A 24,841-nucleotide genomic window follows, 5' to 3' on the forward strand; every position below is an offset into this window, starting at 1 on the left:
AATTACATATGTCCTCTGTGTGTGTGTGTGTGGTCAAGCCTTTTCTTACTATCTCTTAGTTATTGTCAAAACAATACATAGTGTGTGTGTGTGTGTGTGGGGGTAAGTTTATGTGCATGTATGCCCATGCATGCTCAGCTTTGCTTTCGACAATCGAAGACAAATTAGAAGGGTGATGGAGGAAGACAGAGAAAGAGCAGCCGTGTCAGTGTGCATGTGTGCGAGTGCGCCTCTGCACCGAAATGTCACAACATGGATCGATGGGGCTTAACGAGGACGGGCCTGATGTGGTCAGAATCCCCCAAAATGATCTGAATCCATCCCCGAGCTCAATCTCATAACTGAAGCTCAATGCAGTGGGGACCTTGACCAGAATACCCCCCCCCCATAAACATATTAGGGTACTTGATGGTATTAGACAGTAAGGACACCTGGCACATCAACGCTTTCTGAACTTTACAAAGGGGGAGTCCCTCGGCCTCATCCTGAGTCGCAGCAACAAGCACAAGCTTCAAGAGAAAAACACTTCTGACGCTTATACACTGAGGTGAACAGAAAAACGACACTTCCACTCAAATAATCAGAAGGTTTTTTTATGATTTCAAAGTGCTGAACAGAGCCTCCAGTGAACCAAAGAGAAAAAAAAACTAAACAAACCAAAAGAGACATTGAAAAACATGTTTGTTTTTTTTTGTTTTTTTTCATGTTTCTTCTCCAAAAAACAATGCACAACTTGTACCACAAGATTTGAAAAAGCTATCAGATAAAAACACTTCAAAATATTAGTTTTGTATTGTGTATATATATATTTATATATTTATATAATTTGTACTTTCTCATCTGTTCAAACTGCTGCCATATGATAAAGTAAGCGAGAACGCCCAGTCAGTACGTGTGTTCAAGCCCTTGTTGAGCCGGCAGTCTTTGCAAAATAAATACAAGCACAGGCGAGAAGGAGAAAACCATGCATATAATCCGTTTTTTTTGTACATATAAAAGACATTTTTGCAACAATGTCCTCCATATTAATAAATGGCGAAGACAGTATAAACATACAAAAATGAGCATGAATGCGGAATGTTTCATTCCTTCCATCCTCTCTCTGCACCTGCATCTCACCGGCCTTCTCTTATCCTCCTCCTCTTCCTGTTTTTTTAAGTGCTCAAAGCCCAATTCTATTCTTTTTAGTCTGTTATCCTAATGCTAAAATCCCTTGGTTTTTTCTTCTTCTTCATAATAATAATAATAATAATAATAATAAAAACTAAAGTAATTTCAAGTCTGTGGAACTTCGTCATTAAAAAGTTAGTGCGCAGACTGGGCTAAATCATCTCAATTGAAACCGTTACCTTACAAGGCGAGTCTTAGTATTAAAATAATTTAGAGTTTGAAATAGGACTGGAACAAACACACACACTCCCTCGTTCTCTCCTCTCTTTCTCGTCGTTTACAATAGCACTTAGTAAATTGCACTTGTTTGCAGGTTTTGGGGGTGCGATCAACTGTGATTCTGGACATTAATGCACTCTGTCGTTCTGTCTTTTTGGCGAAAGCCTCCCTCAGAGACACTCCTACATGTTTTCACACACACATCCACTTCGTTTCTGCCAACGACAGTTGATATGTCATAATCTGGCATCTGAAGCTGGCGTTTTGGATCCGTGCGTATGTGTGAAAGGACAGTTCGCGTGCTCTTGTGTGTCTGTGAGTGTATGTTTGTGATGAACACAACTGCTGTCATAGAGGTGGATTGTGGTGGAACTTTTGGACCGCCTGCAAAGGAGCCGTAAAGTGTGCGTCCTCACACGCACGCACACACTTACACACATTCTCACATCGTAATACTTCTCCTGACGTGGCACACTGAGCTATGGGCATCGCTCTCATTCCCAGTGCGTGTTATGTCAGATAAGCTCAAACCCTGCCTCGTATCTACACTACAGGCGCAGAGCAGAGATTAAAAGCGCTTATATGATTGGTTTCTCCTCAGACACGTTTGCTTCCTGTGAGGATTTGGGGACTCTTGGGAAATCGAGTTCAGTATCACTGTTAGCTACTGGCTCTGTCCCTTCCCAGGGTGAGTTTATAGCCGCTGTGGGCGTGTCTGAGTGAGCTTGTGGGCGTGTCAGTGGTCTGCAAAAGTGGGCGTGGATATCAATAGGGCAAGGTGTCCAGAAACCTATCGATGAGTGGCGGGGGTGAGACCAGGTCCTCAAGCTTCAGGTAGAAGATCCTCTGTAAGCCTTGCGTACGCTGAGATCGAAGCTCCGCCCTCAAGCCCAGAACAGCTCCCACTGGGGGTGTGGCCTTGCCAGTTGAAGCCACACCTCCTGCGCAAACCGAGCTCAGATGATCTCGCAGGCAGCAGATTAGCTTGGATTGCAGTTCCTCCACTTTTTTGGGCTCCTTCAGACCAGGACATTGTTCTAAAATGAGAGGAAAGAGCGAGAAAGAGGTTGAGGTACTTTTAAACTCATTTAAGTTTAAGTTTAAAATGTCACTACATCTGCACTACTGGGAGAAAAGAAACATCCCATAAAGACACACAACTTACTCTTTCACTTTGTATTACAGTAGCAATATCTGTCGTTGGTTTAGGAATTTAGAACCATTTTTTATTCAGATCCGGTCCCATTTTTGAAAAAGTACTGAATCTTATCTGAATTTAGATCACTGATGCTGATGAATCACTAAACATATTGAGTGCCTAGTGCAGTTCAAATCATGAACAAATGACATACTCTCTCTATATAATTACATATTACATTCAATTAAATTTATATTAAATATTATTAATAACTATTTTTTTCTTATGATTCTCATCCCTAATCAGCAGTCTAGTGTGACTCTCTATCACACTTCAAACAACTCTGAGTGTAAGTGCCTACGGTATGGCTTTAGAACAGAGGAAGTGCAAAGGGTGCTGGCTTGCTTTGGATATATCTATGCGTGTGTGTATGTGTGTTCCAAATCTATGTCTAGAGCTGCTCCATTGTCACTGCATTCAGCTTACGTGCTCTCTCACTCTCGCTGTTTTTTTCCCTTGCTTTCACTGTCTCTCCCTCTTTCCTGGGGGATGATCGATGGCACTCTTTCACCACAGACACTTTTAGAGGGTCGATAGACTGAGTGGAGGAGTGGAGAGAGGGAGAGAGAGAGAGAGAGAGAGAAAGGTAGGGACTACAGCTCTGCTGAGTAGCACTCAATTCCTCTACAGAGTTAAGTGCTGCTCCATAGGGGCTAACACACACACACACACACACACACACATTCCTCTGTAGATTGTGGCAGAGAAAAGGGAGGTGAAGATTGGGCGCTGGGTGGGTGACTAAGTAAATTGATAAACATATATACACGTATAAATCTTTTTAATTTTTAAATCATTTGTTTCGTTTTCTTGCGGTCTTTAATGTCAACATGAGAGCAAAATGGTTTCTATTTACTTTCTTGTGTTTATTGTGAATTATTCATTGGTGCATGTTATTCCAGATTCAAAAAAATCTTTTATTTTTTACTTTAATCAAAGTTATCTTGCATTTCCTCTGAAACGATTCTGCTTTTCCATTAGCGTAATTTTTTTCCTCATTAAATATGCAGATTCAATGTTGCATTACAGAAGTAATAGAATGCGATAATGTAATAGATTATCTTTTTTAGATTTCACATTTTTTAAATGTTTTCTGTACATTAGCATGTTTCCATTCAAGCTGTGAATTTACTTTATGTGAGAAATCTGATATATCAGCATTATATTTTCTTCTCTGAGCGAATTATTCATTCACATGACTTGAATTTATGTGAAAATCTGAATATTGCAATATAAAAACAGTGTTTCTATCCCGTGTACTATTTTCTTCTCTAAGAGAATTATTCAGTCATGACTAGCTGAATTTCATGCGAAAAATCTGGATATTGATAATTAAGCAATGTTTCTATCCCATGCAATATTTTCTCCCATGCAACTTTTTTGAAACACATCTATGAATTTATTTCATAAATGTGTTTCCATCATAATAATAGTACATTTAAAAAATGTATCCACTTCAAGTAAGCGTTAAAGTTGATGGTAACACTTTATTTTAAGGTGACGAAGTTACTACATATAGTAATAACAGTAAATGATGCATAATTACAAGTAACTAACCCTAAACCAAACCCAAAACCTAACTGTAACTCTATAGTAAGTACATGTAGTTAATATTACTTAGTACTTATTAAGTAAAATGTGACTATGTCACCTTAAAAACGTTTTTTTTATGAACATTTTTTAATTTGATTTGCATCTTTGTGTTTCCATCCAGCACTTTTTATGCAATATTCCAATTCTTTTAATGCTTGCCAGAATGTGCCCATGTTTCTGTGTGTGTGGTGAAAGGTGTGTTGGTCTGTATATAGGTCGACCTGCTGTTTAGCCTCTGTGTTAATAATGCATGGTAAGACTCGAGCACCTGCTGGCCCAAACACACACACTGTCCTACTTTGTCAACCAATAATCAACTAACTCCACCTGTGCTCATAGAGGAGAGGCACACAAACCTCACACCATCTCTGTGTCTCTGCTGTGTGTGATTAATGGGGGATTATTTCTGCTGTTCAGGTAAACCTAATCTCTGACAGCACCTGCCCCACACCTGTGATCACTGTGACGACTGCTAGCAGCCGGACAAAAGGGGTGTAAATATACAAAAACAAGAACGACAACAGGAAAAGGGAAACGGCAGGAAGTGAATGTGTGTGTGAAATGCATAGAGAGAGTGTTTCTGAGGCTGTGTGTTACCTGTGAGCAGCACTAGGGCACACAGGCAGGAGAACGCAGGCATATCGAGGTTGAGACCCTGCAGGTGAGCGCTAAAGTCTCGGATGGAGTCCAGCCATTCTCCGAAGCCACGCAGACACTGTAGCCGGTGCAGGACCAGGCCCGTGCAAAACACAAACTTCTCGTCCGCCAGCAAAGACCTGAGCAAGAGAGAGAGAGAGAGAGGGGTTTAGATGAAGAACTGTTGTTATTTATACTGCTTCAAGGTGCTGTTTGAAGCCACGAGTTCAGTTGCCGCCTTTCATCTTTTAATTAATCGCCGTTCTCATTCCCTTCAGAACAGGTACCTGTTTCAATTTAGCAAACCTCTAATTCTGTACGTAGCCACACACGCTATCAGAAAGCACACACAGTCTCTGCTGCGACACACACACACACGCTGATTATCACCTCTCTCTGATTCATGTGATGATGATCTGCGCTCCGATTGGCCGCTGAATCTGCGTTTAAGACATACTGCACGGAAACAATTACCATAGCGACAAATGAAAGCCAGTACAGGGAAGAGCACATCAAAGATAGGAATGGACCTAATTATGCCAAGCTTTCCCAATTAAAGCTTTTAAAACATTCCTGAGATTATACTCTTTATTTCTCTCTCTCTCCCTCTCTCTCTCTCTCAGCTCTGTCCTTTTTATATCTTCATGGTCTCACTGTATTCTCAGGAAGAACGTTTGTGTGTAATTGCAGCGAAACACCCAAATACTCGCTCTCCACTCATCCATCGCTCTCTTCTTCTTTTTCTTCTCCTTCTCCATCCACTCATCCTCTCTCTCTTTTGGTCTGTCTTCAGCCCTTCGCTCTCAACCCTGCAATTTAGGAAGAAAAACTTCCTCTCTTTTTTCCAGTAGAGTGCTGGCTTCTGCTGCGTGAACTGTTCTTCATTAGTCTGCACGAAAACACACACTTGTATAGACGAGGAGAGGAGGAGTAATGGGAAGAGGATGAAGGGAAATACGGCGAGGAGGAATATTTGAGAGTCATCTTCCGAGTTGCTTTTGAAACCCAGTGGGGTAAATAATCCAAATGTGTGCTTCATTAATGCAGTCTAATGGTTTTACGCCACTACACTTGAATGCATATGTACAGAACCCTCAAACAAGCTGCTGGTGATGTGATATTGGAAAGTGAGCATCACTTTGCCTTGCCTATTCATTCCAGTACAGCACTTGACGTGAGTACTATGAAGGGCTCTACGCTCTTGTATGTGGGCGTCTGGAATACCCTACATGGAGATGTACATCACGGAAAGTTACCTTGATAACAGCAGCAAAATGTATGCTTAAAGCTCTTAAAGAAACTGTATTTTTAATTAAATTATTGTTAGTTTGTTTATACATATTTATTTTTGACAACATGAGAGTAAGTAAATTATGAAAGAAATAACATTTTTGGGTGAACTATACCTTTAAGATTGATATAGCAAATAAAATGGCTTCTTTGTGTCTTATATTCAAACTTTCAAAGTTCAAACAAAAACATTTGATTCAAAGTGACAGTAAAGATTTTTACATTGTTTATGAAAAATTATATTTCAAATAAATGCTGCTCTTTTGAACATTGTATTCGTCAAAGAATCCTGAAAAAAAGTATCATGCTTTTCACAAAAATATTAAACAGGACATCTGTTTTTAACATTGATAATAATGAGAAATGATTGTTGAGCACCAAATCATTATATTAGAATGATTTCTGAAGGATCATGTGACACTGAAGACTGGAGTAATGATGCTGAAAATTCAGCTTTGCCATCACAGGATTACATTAGATTTTAAAATACATTAAAATGGAAAACAATACTTTTAATTTGTAAAAAATATTACATTACATAACTTCTAACAGACTTCTTTCAAAAACTTTTTCAAATTGCAGGTAAGATAAATCCCAAGTTTAAAAAGCTATCCTTGCTTTAAAATTAATCATGAGGATGCACCACTCAGGATCACATGATCATAAACAGCGAAATGACTTTCTTGGATGTATCCTTCACTAACAGGGCCCTTTATGAAGGGTTCAAAAATGCAGTTTGCAATCAGTCTATTATCTACAGTGGCATAGAGAAAGAGGGAAAACAGGAAGTGAGCAAACACAGGCCGAGTGAAAGCTCCTCATTATTACAAAACAAAATTAACAACAGCACCCTTGAGGACGGAAACGCACACATTCCTTTCAAATTTGCGTCAGAGAAAGTCGATCTCTTTGCCATCCATTCATTCATTAGCCTCAATGCGGCCGCGTGGTGTGATATGTGCATGTGTGCATTAGTGAGCCACATCAGATTCCATTCTCTGGTGTGTGTTTTAGTGGTGTAGAGTCTATTTTCAAAACATGTGAGAACTGTGAACGTTTGTGAGCGGAAAATGTGCAAGTTCGCCCATATTGTGAAGTCGCCACACATTGTGAGCGCGTATCTTGTGAGTTTTTCGAGTGTCCATGACGTAAGCCCGGATGAATCCCCCCACTTAAATGAGTCAGAACCCAAGTCTGCAGCTCCCTACTGAGGCTGTGACGCCACCACCCACTGCCCTCCCTCCCCGCACCTGCTCCTACACCATCAGAGAGGGAGAGAGAAACACAGAAAGAGCACCAGAGATAGTTCAACAGGGAGCAGCTGAGCTGAGACAAAAAATCCACTTCCTGTTAAAGCAACATCAGAATGTCACTGAGTCACTGAGACACATCCAAACACGCACACTTCTACTTAAAGTCAAGAAACAACAGGTTACTTCTAGTCTGGATTCAAACTGTCTCGTTCAAACTTAATAATATGCAAGAGTTTGGGGAATGTAAGTAAGCATCAAACAGAGCTGTTTCTGCCACACTTAATGTCTTGGGAGGTGCAGATGGTTAAAGGTGGTTCACCCAAAAATGAAAATTCTGTCATTAATTACTCACCCTCATGTCGTTCCAAACCCATACGACTTTCATTCGTCTTTCTTCGGAACACAAATGAAGTTCTTTTTGATCTTCTTTCTGTCCCTCCATAGACAGCTACACAACTACCGCTAAACAGAAGTTTAACCGTACTTGCTTGATGCGCGAGAACAAGCCTCTTTGCAGAAACGTGCTGCGTAACACACGAGAATGAAGAATGATGCATTGCACGCCAAACAAACATGCTTGAGCTTCCGTTTACCACAACTGATGTGTGAGTTGATGAATGATTATATGTGAACAAAGCCTAAATTCAATCTGCTCATCAAGCGATCGTGTCTCTTCAGAAGAATTTGGACTAAACCACTCAATTCATATGGATTAGTTTTACGATCTCTTTATGAACTTTTTGAAGCGTCAAAGTGATAGTTACGTAGCTGTCTATGGAGGGACAAAAAGCTCTCAGATTTCATCAAAAAGATCTTCATTTGTGTTCCGAAGATGAACGAAAGTCTTGCGTGTTTTGAACGACATGAGGGTTAGTAATTAATGACAGAATTTTCATTTTTGGGTGAACTAACCCTTTAAGCCAGGCTGTTAACCAATAAACTTAAATAAGTGAATTCCACAGGATCTTCCACACAGTGTCCATAGTAACCTTACAGTGCTGAATAGAGAGCAAGAACACACACTCACGCTCACACACACACTCTCATTGTTGCATCGAAAGTCACAATGTAACTAGTAGCGACTGCAGCATATTACACAATATAAATCCTGACAGTGCCTGTGAATGAATTTTTTCACAGTCATTATGAAACTTTACACCTCGATCTAATTTCTAAACCAGAAAGAAAATCCTAAGAGACTTCTACGACATCATTAATAGCAAGTCATAGAAAAGGCTGTCATAGTCTGACAGTTGCTATGAGATATTATGAGTGTAAAGTCAGAGTGTAATTGCTAACTAACGTTTCCTCCCACAGCTGTACCCATTCTGAACAGAACTGAAAATGACTAATTAGGATATTATCAGAGGCTTTATTCTCTATATTATATTATACAGAGTATTTGCAAGTGGGCTGGCCAATATAGCAAATATTAATTATATATTGGTGTTAAAATGTAATATTAAGCAACATTGTGAATATTTTGATGATTCTGATGCACTATTTGGCATCTCGGATTCAACTTTAGTAGCAAAAAGGCGATTAAAGTTGAGTTTGTTCCTGTGAATCAGTTCAAACTGTTTGTTTCAGAACAATGACATTAAATATAATTCGTCCTCATATTTGTTTAGTGAACAACAGAAAATTTTTATTGCAGTTTACTTCTTGCATTATATATTTTGAATCTACTTGGATAAAGTCATTGAACCTCTGCCTGAAAAAAACAGCCTTTTAAACAATATTAGTTAAATGCATAAATATTGAGATATATTCAGAATATAATCAGAGTCAGATTTTTTTTTTTTTTTTTTTTTTTTGCTATATTACCCAGCTCTATTGTTATGGATGTCTTAGTTGAAGATTGTGTACTTTTGAAGTCAGAGTCATACCCTGGACATCTACATTAGAAGTCTGTGCGATGTGAGATCTGTGTGTGTCTGCATGTACCTGTTGGCGAGGCGAAGCACAAAAAGCTCAAGGAAGGCAGAGTCAATGAGCAGGTTCTGGTCATTGTGGTGAAGCTCAGAGAATCCAGGCAGCCGTTCGGCCCAACAGCGCGTCACCTCCATGGAGCCGGTTAGCACTCTGTAGAACATCTGGATCTGCTGAGACTCAGATAGACCCACTGGCTCCACCGCACTGAACTACAGGAAGAGAGAGAGAGAAATAAAAATTCCACACAAATCACAATTACTCATTTTCGGGTGATACCAATGGATGGTGAACCCTCTGATTCATTACAACCACTATATAATGAACAAATCTTTGCATTTTTAACCATTTCGGGGAAGATGCTGGGTCTTACCCATCATCAGTGACCATCTTTCTCATAGTTCTAAATGACTAACCTCTTCAGTGTGGTTTTGTTTTTGTACATTTTTATAAATTCAAAATAGATGACAAAAGCGTGTCTACAATATTTACTGTCATTTATTGCAGTACACAAAAGTTAAAATCTTTTTAACTGATTGGGAAAATAAAATGTAATAAAATCAAATTAAATACCAATCAGGAATGGTTATATTGTTGTTTGAAGTAAAAGTAAGATTTTTTGTTCTGTAATGTAATAATTCATGCATCCAATGCAATGGTTAAACAATGATTTGTGAAAATTAGCCTTAATTGATGCAAGTATTTCCCCACACTCAGGTACCTGACTGTAGTCTAGTTCTCGTGGTGTAGATTGGGAATAGGCCCGCACTAGTGCGTTCAGCAGGCTGAGGGGAGGTGATGGGGGCGAGGGCTCTGGCTGCAGGGGACTCTTTGGTTTAGACGGCAAGCGACCTCTCCTCCCCTTAAGGTTGTCTGTGCGCACCACTATGTCAAACACACAAACAAACAAACACACAGTTTAGACAATGAACACAGTTTAAACATCTAAATAATCATCATTCAAATCATATAATGCAATTCCACAACCAGCGACAATGTATTTGACACCTATACTTCATAAACACGCCTTTTTTAGCAGTTTTTAACAAAACTTCAGAAGAACTTCTCTCAATCCTTTTTCTATATCTCTCAACAATGCTTGGCTGACCAGTAGGGGGCAGTTGAAAGCTGCACGATTGCAGGTCTTGGAGGGAACTGGGTGAGCGAACGTGAGATATAATAAGAACAATGCATGTCTGTCCTAATCACCGGCCGAGGTGGTTAAGATGATCTAACGTGTGATCTTTTTAAATAACATGGTATTACCATGTTATTGGTATAATACCATGGTACATGGTATTCATGCTTAAATTCTACAAGAATTAAATTTCCCCGTGAACACGTGTGCTTGTGACAGTCCTGTGTGTTGTGTTATTACCGGTTCTGAAGCTGCTGATATGCAGTGATTGTAGAGGCGAAGCACTGCCGGTAAACACCTCCATTAGTTTAATTCATGCATTCATACTAAGCAACCAAACCAGCTATGCCCTGAATTTGTATTAATCCACGCTGCTTCTTGAGCGTAGTGTGTGCATCTGCGGGTTTTAACTCATTAAGATAAAGTGTGTCTATCTCCTCTGCATCAGTCTCTAACCAGAGGTCCAGCCGAGGTCATATACACCAGGGCCTATTGTGTGATAATTGTCTTGAGTGGCTTGGCCAGACACATATTATAGGTGTGTGCGTGTGTGTGTGTGTGTGTGTTCGATACCTTCTTTCACCATGCCTACACTGAGACACTTCTGGAAGCGGCAGTACTGGCAGCGATTTCTTCTCCTTTTGTCCACAGGGCAGTTTTTACTGGCCAAACACACGTACTTTGCATTCTTCTGCACCGTCCTCTGCAGCCACCGACAATAAAAAGAGAAAAAGGAAGGAGAAGAAAACAATAAGCTAACAAGTCTAAACATTTCATTTATTTAATTTGATCCCGTTTTTGGCTAAGAATTAAAAAAGAAGCTTGCAGGTCAGATTTTAATTACAATGTGAAAAAGCTCTGGCTCCATCAGGATAATTAGATAAAAATTAATTTCCCAACATGCCTTGCCTGCAGGAGGGACAATTTTATTAGCGCAAGCCACTGACAATGAAGATCAGTGCAAAGCGTGCTGAGGCCGCTCCCGCGAGACATCCCGGGCCGCGTGATAAAATTGTTTGTGAAACTCGCGGGTCAGCTCACGGCACCTCGGGGTTTTGGCGGATCGTGCCTCTGCAATAACCCCCCCCGGAGTTGTTTTCTCCTCGGCTGGATATGCACGATTATTACTGACCTTATTAAAACAAAATAAAAATGATCTGCGAGCACTCCCGCCGCTAAAAACAGTAGAAAAGAGGAAAAAGACTGAATAAGCTTCAGGTTCAGACATCAAATGCACGTGCTGCTGCTGAGCCAAAAGATTAAGCACTTGCGTGAGACCAGTAAGTTCTGCGGTAATTAATGTAATATCCAAAACAAACAAAAACAATGCTTTAACAAGGTACAACTGCAGTCAATTTAATAGTACTAAAGCGTACATCAACAATTCTGGTTTCATTGTGCAGTTATTCAATTAGCAAGGCTGCTAGTAGTTAAACTGAAGTGGGAAACATAGCCTTCATGATGGTCATCTATGAATTTCATAATCTTCTTTTTAAAACAGTTTAAAAACAGTTTAATACTGATATCTTTGTATATCAAGTGACTAGCGGCTAATGGCTAGTGGCCCACTCAAGTTTTTTGTCATGTATTTTTCAGTTTAATCTCACTTTCATTTTTGGTTTTTATTAAAAAACACTTTCAATAAAAACTATAAAGAAACATCATAAAATACGCAGCTGTTTCCAACAGGTGTAAACGAAATCAACGAAACCACCTGCTTTTCCCAGGAAGCTGGAATTTTACCGTCAGGTGAAGCTAAAACACTCACCCAGCCACCCACACGTTATCCAAGTGATTTGCACGGTTTCTTATATTTCACCTAAATTGAACACAAAACCACAGCAGCATAGTAGAGTGGACTAATCTCCCAGTGGGCACGCAATTGCTCTTGTTTGCTAGGGGAGTCTATACTCAGTTACAGCTAAATTCACACTGATTCAGTAAGACTTGATTAAAATACAACCTGTGGAGCACATCATCTCGAAAACACCCTGGGCTTAGTCAGAAAAAAAGCACCCACCTCGTCGTTTCCCTCTGAACCACATGCACGAGTTATGCGAGTGCAAAACCGGTTCAGACTGTGACAGATTCTGTTCTGTCACAGTCCTCAAAACAAAGGTTTTATTGCTGCAGGAGCTCGCTAGATGAATAGACATCTCATGATGTTCATAAAATGAGATAAACGGCTGTACATATGACGGCCATTAAGTGACTGAAACGTCTTCTGTGTGTGTACGTGCATGTGTATTTGTGTTTATTTATGCTCTAAACGATGTCACAGTGCAAAATTGTCACGGTTACAATAGGTTTCCGACTTTTTTTTTCAATGGGAAAAGGATATCTGAGGTTATTGTAACTTACGAACACATATATCAATTTCTCCCAACAAACTAATGGCAAAAAGGCTTGAAAAACATACACTACAGTCCTTTAAATATAACGATTCCAAAAGAGGCTTTTCACGGCAATGCCATAGAAGAACCATTTTTTCTTAACATAAAGAACATTTGAATAATCAGAAGAACCCTTTTCCACTATAAAGAACCTAAAAAGGTGTTAAAGGTTCTTCATGGAACCATAGATTCCAATAAAGAATTAAGAGTCTATGACCAGGGAAAAACTAAAAACCTACTGTTATTGTCTAACTCCCATCATTCTCTCATGCAAGCACACAAATATACAAACGCACACACACAGAGCTGTGGTCCAGTGCACAGCAGGGTCCGTAGGGTTGGAAAAGACAAGCAGTTGAGGATTCATGACATGTAACATGTGCTAATGGCTCTGTCGTGCATTAAAACCCCTTAGGGAACCTATATCCCCCTCTCTTCGTCCTCTCCTCCCCTAATCAGAGATGATCAGACTATCTTCTCTCGCCCTCTCCTCTGGGTGTGTAATTAGACGTGCATGTATGGCTGTTCAATAGGAGAGGTGGAACTGGGTCATCATTAATTGCTTAAGTATGTGTGTCTGCGTGTATTGCTCACTTAGACTGTATTATAAAATGACTATGTCTATGAATCGAGCACATTTTAGAGTGTTTCTTTTTCAGCACTTTATAAATGCCATAATACTGGCACAAATGCACATCTTTGTCGAAACTGTTTTAACAAATGCAAAGCTTAAAGGAAAGTGCTGGAGATGACTTTTAATTCAGTTCCTAGCAGTTAAGAGCTGTTAAACTTTTATTCCAGTGAAGTGGGTTGAATGTGGAGGTTTTGTGAATGAGCGAGCCTGTGCTGACCCTCCATTAGGTAAATATTCAGAATAAATATTCTCACTCGGAGCACGTTATGAGTCACAGAGCAAATTACAAACCAAATAAATGGTGTGAAATTAAGGGATGTGAGCGAGTGAGCAAGATAGAGAGAAAAGATTTTGCCAATCATTTGCTGTTTTTCATTGTGAAACAGTTTGTATTCAGATGTAAAGTAGAACCATAAGTGAAATGATTTAGTGGCTGTTAATGAACAAAACTAAAGCCAGGGGAAAAATCGGAATAATTTTAGTGGATAAATGCACCCACATACCATTAGACTTTTATTTTAAGAACTAATGTACTAGAAATCAATGTGCATAAATATCACAATAAACCCTATTGTATAAAAACACATTTATGAGAATAAAAAATAAAAAAGAGAGTTAGCAGTTTGACAAAAGCCATACACTGTCAAACAAAACACCGGCTTGCATTAAAATTCACCAGCTAATATTTATATTGTGAGTTAATGAGTTGCCTGAGATAATTAAATGGTGAGTGTGTTTTGCGAGTTAGGGGTGACGAGTGTGTGAATGCATAAAAAATAAGTATGCTGATCGTCTAAGACTTGCCAATGTGCATATGTCATTGTTTGTGGATGTCATGTGTGTGTGTGTGTGTGTGTGTGTGTGTGTCAGTGTTGCAGTAATAGCTACAAAGCCTCAGGCTTACCAACCCCTGCTTTTATTAATTACTAAATAAAAACTAATTGTGAAACTAATTGAAAAGAGGCATAATTTATTTCTGCACCAGACCACAGGCCATTTTCAATTATTTCAGCTCTGCCACTCTCGCTCCTTCACTTTCACTGTCAGTCTTTCAGCAGTCTCTGTATATTTTAAGTCTTCTCACGGTTTCTGTAATATTAACCTAAGCAAATTAAAAAAATAATACTTATCCCAAATATGTGAAATAAATGCCAAATATTCAATGTAACTGTTCAGCTATCGAAACTTTCTATGCTACAGACTATCCTCAGTCTCTCTGTGTGTGTGTGTGTGTGTGTGTTTCTGGCTACAGCTCCAAGCTGCTGTATTTTAAGTGCGCGCCGCTGTCACACCTCTGACTGGTCACCGAGGGAAACGACCCTCACAGACGCCGTGGCAACCGCCGCTCAGACGATTTGTGAGAGCACTCAAAGACATGCACACACACATTCACACTCAGTACACACAAGCCAATGCTTTCATGAAAAGGCTGAGCAAACCTGTCACAGTTGTGCCTCTGAAACTGAAACTAAACAATCTTTCGGATTTTGTGCTCAAATTATTTTTTTGTACAGCCTCAAATGCTTCTTGTGTGTCGTATAGACCGTAACCCCCAACCCCCTCTTCAAAACGAAACAACAAATACACACACATCTCACCGAAGAATCGCTATTCACATGGTGGGCTTTAACCTTGTTTCAAACGCCTGCGGAGTGCGTTACAATGGTTGGTTAACCCTGAGCCTCACACTCAGAGAATGAGGTGCGATCGGTGTAGAGCCGCGTGAGGCTCTTCAGCCAAGAGCTCCTTTCAAAGCAAGAACAAAACTAATGACCACTAATGAATACACAATTAACAAACACTACCCTGGCCACACTGACACATAAGAGACACAAAAAAACGGACACACACTGTACAATAAAGAGCAAGCACAGCCCTCTTACACTACATTTAATGACAGACACACTCAAATACACAATGAGACATGCTATTCAAATCAAGCACACACTGAGGAACACGTATCAATCAACATAAACTGCAAACACCCACTTCAGCTTCTGCAATACAACAACCATAGGCAACACAAAGAAAAAATGTAAAGCATTATGGGAAATCCAAATGAGAGATTTCCTAACTGGCAAGTATTTCCTGTCAGTTTCAATTGACCTAAGCTTGGTCATTTCTTTCACTAGTTGAGTTTATTTATCTGTGTTTTAAAGGGATAGTTCACCCAAAAAGAGATATTTTGAAGAATTGTTTTTGTCCAAATAGTGATAGTCAGTGGGGTCTAAAGCAGTGGTTCTCAACCAAGGGCCCACTAGGAACCTCAGCAAACTTCCAAAGGGGTCACAGGAAAACTAAAAAGTTTTTAAATGGATTAATTATTATTCATATATTAACTAATTTAAATTAAAATGCTAAAAAAACTTCTTCTTTTTACCCCTCAATAACTACCATTCTTGAAACTTCTGGAATAAAAAAATAGAACTTGGTTAATTAATTGAATTGATTAATAATCTCAGTTTCAGTTAATAAAACAAGTTTGAAAGCAAGCTGTTTTGTCATAATAACTACAGAAAATATCTTAGAACCACTGGTCTAAAACAACATCAGACTCTACTCAATTTCATTGTGTGAACAATTTTTTTTTTTTCAAAATATGAAAAAATATATGTTCCAAGAAAACATATTTTGTGTTACAAGAAAAAAAAGGGAGTTTTACAGGTTTTCAACAGCCTGAGGGTGCTACTAAACCTATATAACTATACCTTTAAAGGCCCCAGTACACGTGAGTCAGTTATTTTGCAGTGGAATCGTCCTATCTGCATTAAACATAACTTGTTGTATGATTCTTTCAGTGAAAGTGTGTGTCAATAAGGATTATTATGCATTTGCAAATGGCATACTCGTGTAAATAGTAGTGACAATGATGGAACTTGGGTGCGTCTGAATCTGATCTGGTTGAGGGTTATTATAAGAAAATGAAAGACCTCTGTCCAGCAGAGATGCTGAATTCTTACCTTAAAAAAGCCTTTGCAGCCCTCACAGGTGCGCACACCATAATGCTGACAGGCTGCGTTGTCTCCGCACACCGCACAGGTACCCTCTCCGGAGCTGCTGCGATTGGGCGGCGATGGCAAACTCTCTCCCAGAAGTTGCGGGCACGGGCCCATGCCCAGAGAGCGGAACGCCAGGCCTCCCGGCTTACCCATGTTCAGCGGGTACATGTGCGAGTGCGAGTGCGTATGGGAGTGCACGTGTGAGTGTGTGTGTGTGTCCAGGCTGGGTGGCACATGTGAAGACGAAGAGGAGGACGACGGAGAGCGTTCAGGGCGCAGCGGAAGGCCGATGGAGGTGTCGTAGCCGCTGGTGGATGGTGGGGCCGTCTGCTCGTAGAAATGAGGGAAGCGAGGGCTCTTCAATGGGCCTTCAATCAAGCAGGGCTGGGGCACAGGGGGAAGACTGTGTTCATCCCACAAGAAAGAGCTGCTGGGTGGCCCGGGGTGAAGCGGCGTGGGGGGCGTTGAAGGGGGCGACTGCTTAAAGTACATGGAGCTTCCAGCTATTGCTTCGTCGGATGCTGCCATGGGTGGGTAAGGCTCCACCTCCTTCTTGATGATAGGGCGTTGAGGAGGGAGTTGATACAGACAGGAGGGTTTCGGCTCGAAGCCGCCCTCCACAAACACATTAAAACTGGGCAGGGATGTAGTGGCGGCGGCCGCCGAGATCTCCCCCCCACCGAGCTCACACTTCGCGTAGTCTGTCGCCATGAGGTCAGCGCTGTAGTCACCATGGTAACCAAAGGACTGGGCGGAGTAGCTGGACCCATGAGGTGCAGGGCCGTACTGGGCCTGAACGCAGGGCATGTCTATATAGACGGGGAGAGAGAGAAACGAGAAACAGACTTAATGTCTATCATATTGCCTTTTGGATTCATTTTGTCTTCAGGTGTGCAGAGGATGTGATGTCAAACATAGCATTTTGAGTACTATTCTGTTAGTACCTAGTTAGTAGATAAACCATTCCTGGAAACATGGGTTAGGCCGTGAGCTGGTGGGCACACATGCAAAAATAAATAAATAAATGCACGCCTCATTCATGGCCTGGATTCTCACTTGTTACAAAAAGCAGAATCTTTTTTTTTGACTTATTTACTTACACTTATGTTGTATGGTTTTCTCAGTGGAGCCCAAAGTTATTACAAGTCCATACTATTTTTTTATTTTTCTACATGCAATGAAAGTTACTGAGGCTGACATGACATCTCCACTGAAGAAATTCATGCGGGTTTGTAACAACATAAGGGTGAGTAAATGATTACAGAATGAACTATTTCATTAATAATGATCCCAATTATTAAAATATTTCCTTAATCTCAGCAGTTTTTTTCTGGATTTGAATGTCATGCCACTCTTGTGAGCAAACACTGTCCAACCCAAGGAGCACACATATTACCTCACAAATCATTCTTTGATTATCCATCAACAGTCTTTATATTTCCTCCACTTGGGATAATAATAAATGCATAGATGTAAACATAAAAAAACTGCACAAAACAATATGCACGTCGTGGTCAGACAGAAAAAGAGGAGTTTAGTCACTTGCTTTCAAAACATAACGCCTACAAGTTTTAATCAAACGCTTTTAGATAAATATTCATCGTTTATTAAATAAATGTGCACCAAGCACCTGTTGAAATAAAATGATCTTATTAAAACCCAAGAGGAACTCCCTTGTTTCTGTTAATTAGTAGGCTGTATCCTGAGCCAGCTTTGCGCTCCAGGAAAACCATATTGCCAGCGCGCGCTCTCAAAGTTATATAACCTACAACTGTGCGCCTTGACACAGCTGTTTAAGTGCGTCTGTGCAGAGTTACCTGAGTCCGTGAGGAGATGTGTGTGCGTGTCCTTTGTTTGCTTATTTTCCCTAGGTGGGGAAGTGTAAACAGACACGACGTCGGATTGACGCTGTCGTGTAGTGACTCCGTAATCCTTGTGCCTCCAACACGTCATGTGTGTTTAGTAAAATCAGGAGGCTTATCAATTATGAACGCCTCTTTACCTGTGATGACTCGGACCGGTGCGCGCGCGTTCCATTGCCTACGTAGGCCAATACACAAACGCACGGCATACAGCATCATGGATAACAGTGAGTTTAATGTCAGTAGACATTTCTGTCACACCACTGGATTCAAATGATACTGCATTGCACATCAACAGACAGAACTTACCTACAATCTTTTTCTTTTTTTTAAACTTTCCTTTGAGAATTGATTGCCTAAGTTTTGTTTACTTTTATGCTATTCAAATTAACAGTGAACTTCATTGTTATCCTCCTACATGGGCCTATTAATTCTAGTAATAACTTATGTTGCTATATTATTTTTATCCATGTATGCTTCAATTTTAAATTCGTATGAACCTGCTGTTCTTTGTAGCCTATTCAATTTGGATATCAATAGAAAGTAGGCTAATCGTTTGCAACTAAAAAAAACTATTAAATGGTGTCCTACATGTTTCAGTGTAGCTACTAATTATTAAATGACTTTCAAGCGTTTAACGTTAAAAGAATTTCTGTTACATGTTCTGTTAGGGTTTTCAATTGTGGTTGATCTCGCGCGCAACCCAAATAGTATTTTAGCGCCCCTAGCGCACAGCTAACCATAAACTAACGTTTTAAACCAAATAGATTTTTTTGTGCAAATCTATAATAACGTCATAAATTTTGCCAGTACTTATGTTTTATCCATGTCATAGGCTACCCCAACTTATAATATCCCCAATTCGTGATTTAAGAGAAGAGGTTTACGTCAGAGGTGTTGAAGCGCGGGCGGGTGCGACCGGTGCGATCCCTTCATCATCATGGTCATGGAGACTGAATGAATGGTTTGAGGTGAATCTTTCTCGCGCTGGATGGATCTTTGCAAAAACGAGTCAAACTTTCGTACACCACTTACATCACACAGAAAAAAATATCTTTCAAAATTGCAGTTGAGATATGAACATTTCCTTCCCAAGACAATTGTTTTACAGACCAGTATAGGCTTGTCATCTCATTCTCGTTTTACACTTGCAATTAAAATAATAATAATATAGTTTTTACATATTCCCCAAAGTAAAAAAAATAAAAAATAGGCTACGTCAGCCTGCGATATAAGCACAGCTATGTTGATAAACTTGCTTTTGAGTATTTTTGGTATTTGAAGATCGTGTTAAGCTCAAATATGGCAGTTAGCCAATCAAGGGTTGGGTGTCTTTTTTGACACACTTAAGATCAGCTCAAATTATGTAAATCTATACAATTCCTTACACAAAAAAACAGGACTTTACTTTCTGTCTGATTCTATCTCTTGTGTGTATCCGTTTATGGTTTTATTTGTGCACGTGCAAACCCCAGAGCACGTCGATCCTCTACCTCACTTCCACATTCACCATGACACGGATCATAAAAATGAAAACGCAGCCAACATAACGTAAAAAAGTCAAAATATTTAAAAGGTCTAGACCACATAAAGTCATACTGAAACGATGCTTTACAGCTCTAGTGAGTGAGTGTGTGTGTGTGTGTGTGTGTGTGTGTGTGTGTGCGTGCACCAGACAGAGAGCCTCACACAAATACACACGCAGGCTTATAGAAAGCGCTTTAGAGGGATGAAACAGTTTCTAACCTCGAGGTGTGCATTTTAGATGGACAAAATGCAGCTGTTCCAATAACTGTGATCGCTTGTTCATTGTCAGAGTGCCATAGATCTAACAAACAAAAAATCAACGACAAAATAAATAAATAAATGCACATGACACGCTAACCAGTTTGAATTTGCTCTTGAAGCAAACACGCATCAGTGGAACACATCAGGCAGCACAAATTGATTTGCGCAAACTTTCACTTTCTATGCACTAAGACAACATGGACAGTGTATTCTAACAGCAGCACACGAGGTTGTTATGACCACGAAGACAGTGTGTTGTGATACTACTGGGTACAAATATTAAATGAAAGCTACAATATAGATTGCGCTCGTTTCATTAATTGGAACATGATGCTTTATCTGCCATATAAATGTCCAACCACCATCTGCGCGATTAATGTTTTTTAATAATTAAATGCAATTTGCTGAGGAATGTTGTACGGAGAAACGACAGTGCCATTAAAAATCAGTTATTGGTCCGGTATTAGCATTTATGTCCGGGACAATTACAAACACAAACAAGCTCTCAAGAAAAGAAAATAGTTTAAACTACACCATATCAAAACTCTATATTAACTGATTAGCATATTGCTTTACAGACAGACCAGAAAACTTTGTTTTATTACAATTTTAGCAGGTAGGCTAGTATATATCAAAAGTATATCCCTGAGATTTCCTGAAATTTCCATGTTTCCAAAGTAAGACAAACCAAAGTATAACAGCACGCTCATCGGCATTTAGGGTAGGCCTATTCAAAATTAGTAACAAAAACAAAACAAAAATCTTACTACCAAGTCGGGTTACATTAAGTAAATGTGATGTTCTTAAAACTAGAAATGTAGGCTATTAGCTTAATATAAAAAGTTGAAATATGCAATACACATCAAGTAGCCTAGCCTATGTTTGGAAAAGCTCTCCAGAGTGGAGAGAGATTGTTTACAGAGACTGTGGTACCTGCTTGGCCTTTTGCTCGCTGAATCGTGCTCGGTGTCTCGGCTGGAGGCTGCACGAGTCTGGGGTTCGAGGCTGCTTCAGCGCACGCGGCGGGTGAGGGATCCGGGAGCCGGGACTCAGACCTGGGCAGCTGGCGCTCTTCCGAACCGCTGTCTGCAATCGGGAACACAGAATGCTTTAGTTCACTACGACAAAAAGTCACACACACACACACACACACACACACACACACACACACACACACAAACAAACAGTGAACAGCAAAATAATAGAGACACACTCAGACTTTTCGTATAGGGTAGATTACTTGGGTTAAACTTGTTTTAAAATTATTTATAGGCTACTTCAAATACAAGTGTGCAAGCCAATAAGATACCAATACATCCTAAGTCTTAGCAACTACGTTTTTTGTTTGTTTTACAATAATCTAACCCCTTAAACAATTGGATGCAAAAAGTACTGAAGGAATTAAATGCATTATGGGTTATACAAATTCGTTTACTGGTCATTTGTATATTTTTCTTAAATCAGAAAATCGCACTAAACAGTCTAATGAAATGTTCAGTGTAGCCTATGTTAACAGTAAAATACTCCTTAATTCTATTCACAAATACTAAAATATTAGGCTACTTAGACAAAGTTGTAGGCTACTTGTTGTAGCCTACAGAAATAATACAAATACAACTTTGACAACGATTCAATCGCAGCCTTTGGGAACAAACCAACATTAATCAAAAAAACAAGAAAAAAACAAGTACGAATAAAATTGTACAAAAACTGTCTTGTAGCACACTCGATGAAGAAAAAACCGACAAGTGAGAAACATAAAAATGCATCGAAGACGTGAGGTAATAAACATTGTTTCAGCACAAAAGCAGATTGTTTAAAAACTAAATCTCACACATGTTTATATATGCAATATATAAAGGAATATTTCATTTTTCCCTTCTGCTGCTGCGTTCGAGCATGAAGATAGAACAGTTCTGGGCGTCTAATAAAAGATCTTTCCATGCAGTTTTTTTTGTTTGTTCCATTAGCTCAGAATAATAGCAACCTCAGTGACAGTTAGACAATATTCACCTGTGCACTCAACGAAGTCTGACTATCCCCGTCTTCGGTCAAATAAAACCCAAGCGCGCCACCGAAGAGTTTTTAAAAGCGACTAGCGCCCCCTCCCTGACAGAGGCGCGCTCACACAAAGCCAGCCCTCGAAACGAGCACGGTCTTTCTCGTCCCTAAAACTGCCTGAAACAAACCCTAGAAACCTTCATCGTTTTGGAATATTAAAACTAGGCACTCATTTATGATTTAATTGACAATTGTAGTCAGGACAATGAAACATAGGCCAACAAAAAATAGAATTTTGAGTGGCCTCATAAATAAGCTATTTTATTTCAAACACAGCCTATAGCCAACTACTATGAAGCTGGCAGCTTTCTGTAGACTTTATTATGTTTGTTTTTGAGTTCAACCATTTGTCCTTCTGAGGTTATGTGTGATTATGACAGAGCGTGCAGGTCCGCTTGTGCCCCGGTAACCTAGAGAACCGCGAGAGAGCACTGAAGCACGCGCTTTGTAGAGGCGCTCCGTTCTGCGTTCAATAAGCGCGCGGGATCGAGGCTTTCCAGCAAACACACAAAGAAAGGGAGAGAGTGGAGATAAAGGGATGGGGGGGAAAACAAGTACAGTAAATTAGCTTGGAGACGGGATTTGACACCCGATGGGGACAGAGACCTGAGGGAAAGAGACAGAGCATTTACCAGCCTCTGTCTAGGCTACTTCGTGACCTGATCTCGCGTGCTTTGGAATAAAACTTTAGTATACAACTCACTTGGATCACTGCTCTGATCAATGCAAGGCTATTGTCGTATCATATAACCTACCTCTTGGGGGCGGTTCTGTCACCACTCTCAATATTCTGGCAAGTAGGCTACTGCCAACGAAATAGATTGCCCACTATATTACCATTAAGCTTTACTTTGTCATTAACGTTTACGAATGTGTGCCCAAGTGTCATTGCAGCGCGTGCTTAGCTGATCTGAAATTCACACCAGAAACAACAGTGAAAGAAAGCACTTTTAAAGCACAACAAGAGCGTGTTTCTTGGGTGTATCGGTGTCAATTCATAATTACCAAACATAAGATTGTAAACACCACAAAGATACTCCCAATATGCCCAGTCACACTGTATAAATTCAGTCATGTTGCCTGTTCAGAAAAGTCTCCTGACAGCAGGGAAACATGGCTTTACAAATATGTTGATATTTAGCACCTTAACTCTGGTGAGAACAAGAGTGCGATAATGGTAAATATAAAACTTTAGTTTTTTGTGACGACATTATGACTGTTTATATTTGTTTACTGTGCAAATACCTGTTTGACTATATTCGCGCTTGGTCCTTCCGTATTGCTTAAAGACAGAATGAATGAAGCTCGTGTAGTCATCTCATTGAGACGTGGCAAAGCAATATTGATGAGACTAGATCAAACAACTGAAATTATTCTTAACCTAGATACTACAAACAAATAAATAAACATTCGTACAATATTAAGTCACGCTTTTAAGAAACGCGGAGCGCGCGACAATCACTCCGTACTCGGGCGCATCTCACGAGACTCTCTACCGGCCCCGCGCGAGCTCACACAGCGGTTTCACCGGGGTGAGGAAGAGGCATCCCATTTCCATGACAACCTGAGAGAATATTACAGGCTACTTTTCGCAAATTAAATTCGGATTCACTCCGTCCATCTACAATGACATCGCTCGATTACAACACAGTTTAGGCTATATTTACGCGGTAGGGATCGAACATTCAACAGGTCCGGAGAAGAAAGTTCTCTATAACATAAAGCCATGCAGATATATATGAACGGAGACCGCGATACAAATGACAAAAATCAGCCAAAGCATGTTGTCAATAATTTTATATTTCAATGCGAGTGGGCTACATCTGTGCGCTTTTTCTATAAAGCGTATTTAATAAAAATTCCCACTTACTTGATTTCTGTTGAGGTTCCGTCTTTACATATGTTTGTAAAGCCCTAATAATTCCTTGTGCATATCCAACAGAAATTTGTAAAAACTGAAAATAGTGGTTGGATGGAAGTTGGTTTTAAAGTCGCAAAAGTTGATGGATTTTTCATTAAAAATATAATTTGACTGATTTTCCTTTTAGCTAAGAAGAAAAAAGTACTCCGTGGTTCTGTCAGCTCCACTATAACAGAGTCGGCGTTAGTAACGGAGAGGATGCGCTGAGCTTAAGTTGCAATGTGCCTTTGTTTATGTGGCGCGCGCTGAGCGAGAGAAAGTCTAATAGCACATTTAAGCGTCTGGCTGTACATAGAGAGCCTGGAATGCGTTACGTCAATGTGACGCCATGGGAGAGGTGACGTCGGCAGGCTGCACTGTAGCGCTCCCCCGGCCTCGCTTGTACAGTATACACATAAGCCGTACAGTCCATGCCAGGAGAGAGAGAGAGAGAGAGAGAGAGAGGAGAAGTTAATCTTCTGACTCTTTGTCAGATGTTCTCTGAAATCAAACGGTAGGGCATGTTGTCGATTAGGCTACTTACTAGTGGAAATTAGCGCAATAAAATGTAATTCGTGTCAGAATAATTCCAGAGCTGATGAAACTATTTTAAATGTCCTTATTGTGTTAGCTGGCACCGATTTATAAAACGAGTTGATTGATCATAGCAAAATGCACATAAGTGCATGCCTCTTAGTTTTTTTTCCACTATATTAAATAATCACTGTAATCATATTGTTAGTGACAATGCACGTTTATTATTATTATTATACGT

At 39.9% G+C, this 24,841-nt stretch overlaps 1 protein-coding gene across 4 annotated transcripts; it reads right to left on the reverse strand.

Annotated features, from left to right (window-relative positions):
* Positions 1-584: 584 nt before the first annotated feature.
* nr4a3 (nuclear receptor subfamily 4, group A, member 3) lies at positions 585-24,477 on the reverse strand. Of its 4 annotated transcripts, none has more exons than XM_079895625.1 (9): positions 24,037-24,477; positions 21,039-21,191; positions 20,064-20,145; positions 16,417-17,264; positions 11,003-11,132; positions 10,013-10,176; positions 9,307-9,503; positions 4,778-4,956; positions 585-2,426 (listed from the first exon to the last, which is right to left on the reverse strand). In XM_079895625.1, exons 3-9 carry the CDS (start codon positions 20,125-20,127, stop codon positions 2,155-2,157), a joined length of 1,854 nt encoding a protein of 617 aa, XP_079751751.1. In that variant the 5' UTR covers positions 20,128-20,145; positions 21,039-21,191; positions 24,037-24,477; the 3' UTR covers positions 585-2,154. The 4 variants fall into 4 exon arrangements, with proteins under 4 accessions (XP_079751751.1, XP_079751753.1, XP_079751752.1 ...); XM_079895627.1 differs by lacking the exon at positions 24,037-24,477 and adding an exon at positions 22,119-22,170; XM_079895626.1 differs by lacking the exon at positions 20,064-20,145.
* Positions 24,478-24,841: the final 364 nt, after the last annotated feature.

Source organism: Squalius cephalus (genome assembly GCF_949319135.1).
Source record: "Squalius cephalus genome assembly, chromosome: 15".
NCBI classification, from domain to species: domain Eukaryota; kingdom Metazoa; phylum Chordata; class Actinopteri; order Cypriniformes; family Leuciscidae; genus Squalius; species Squalius cephalus.

What these genes read in the sequence shown, in the direction of transcription:
- nr4a3 (XM_079895624.1), bottom strand. Translation starts at nt 18,408, where the DNA reads ATGACGTGTTGGAGGCACAAGGATTACGGAGTCACTACACGACAGCGT. An exon ending in GAGAACTAGACTACAGTCAG is followed by an intron (nt 9,504 to 10,012) that starts GTACCTGAGTGT and finishes CTCTTCCTGTAG; the next exon opens with TTCAGTGCGGTGGAGCCAGT. An exon ending in TGCCCTAGTGCTGCTCACAG is followed by an intron (nt 2,427 to 4,777) that starts GTAACACACAGC and finishes CTCTCATTTTAG; the next exon opens with AACAATGTCCTGGTCTGAAG.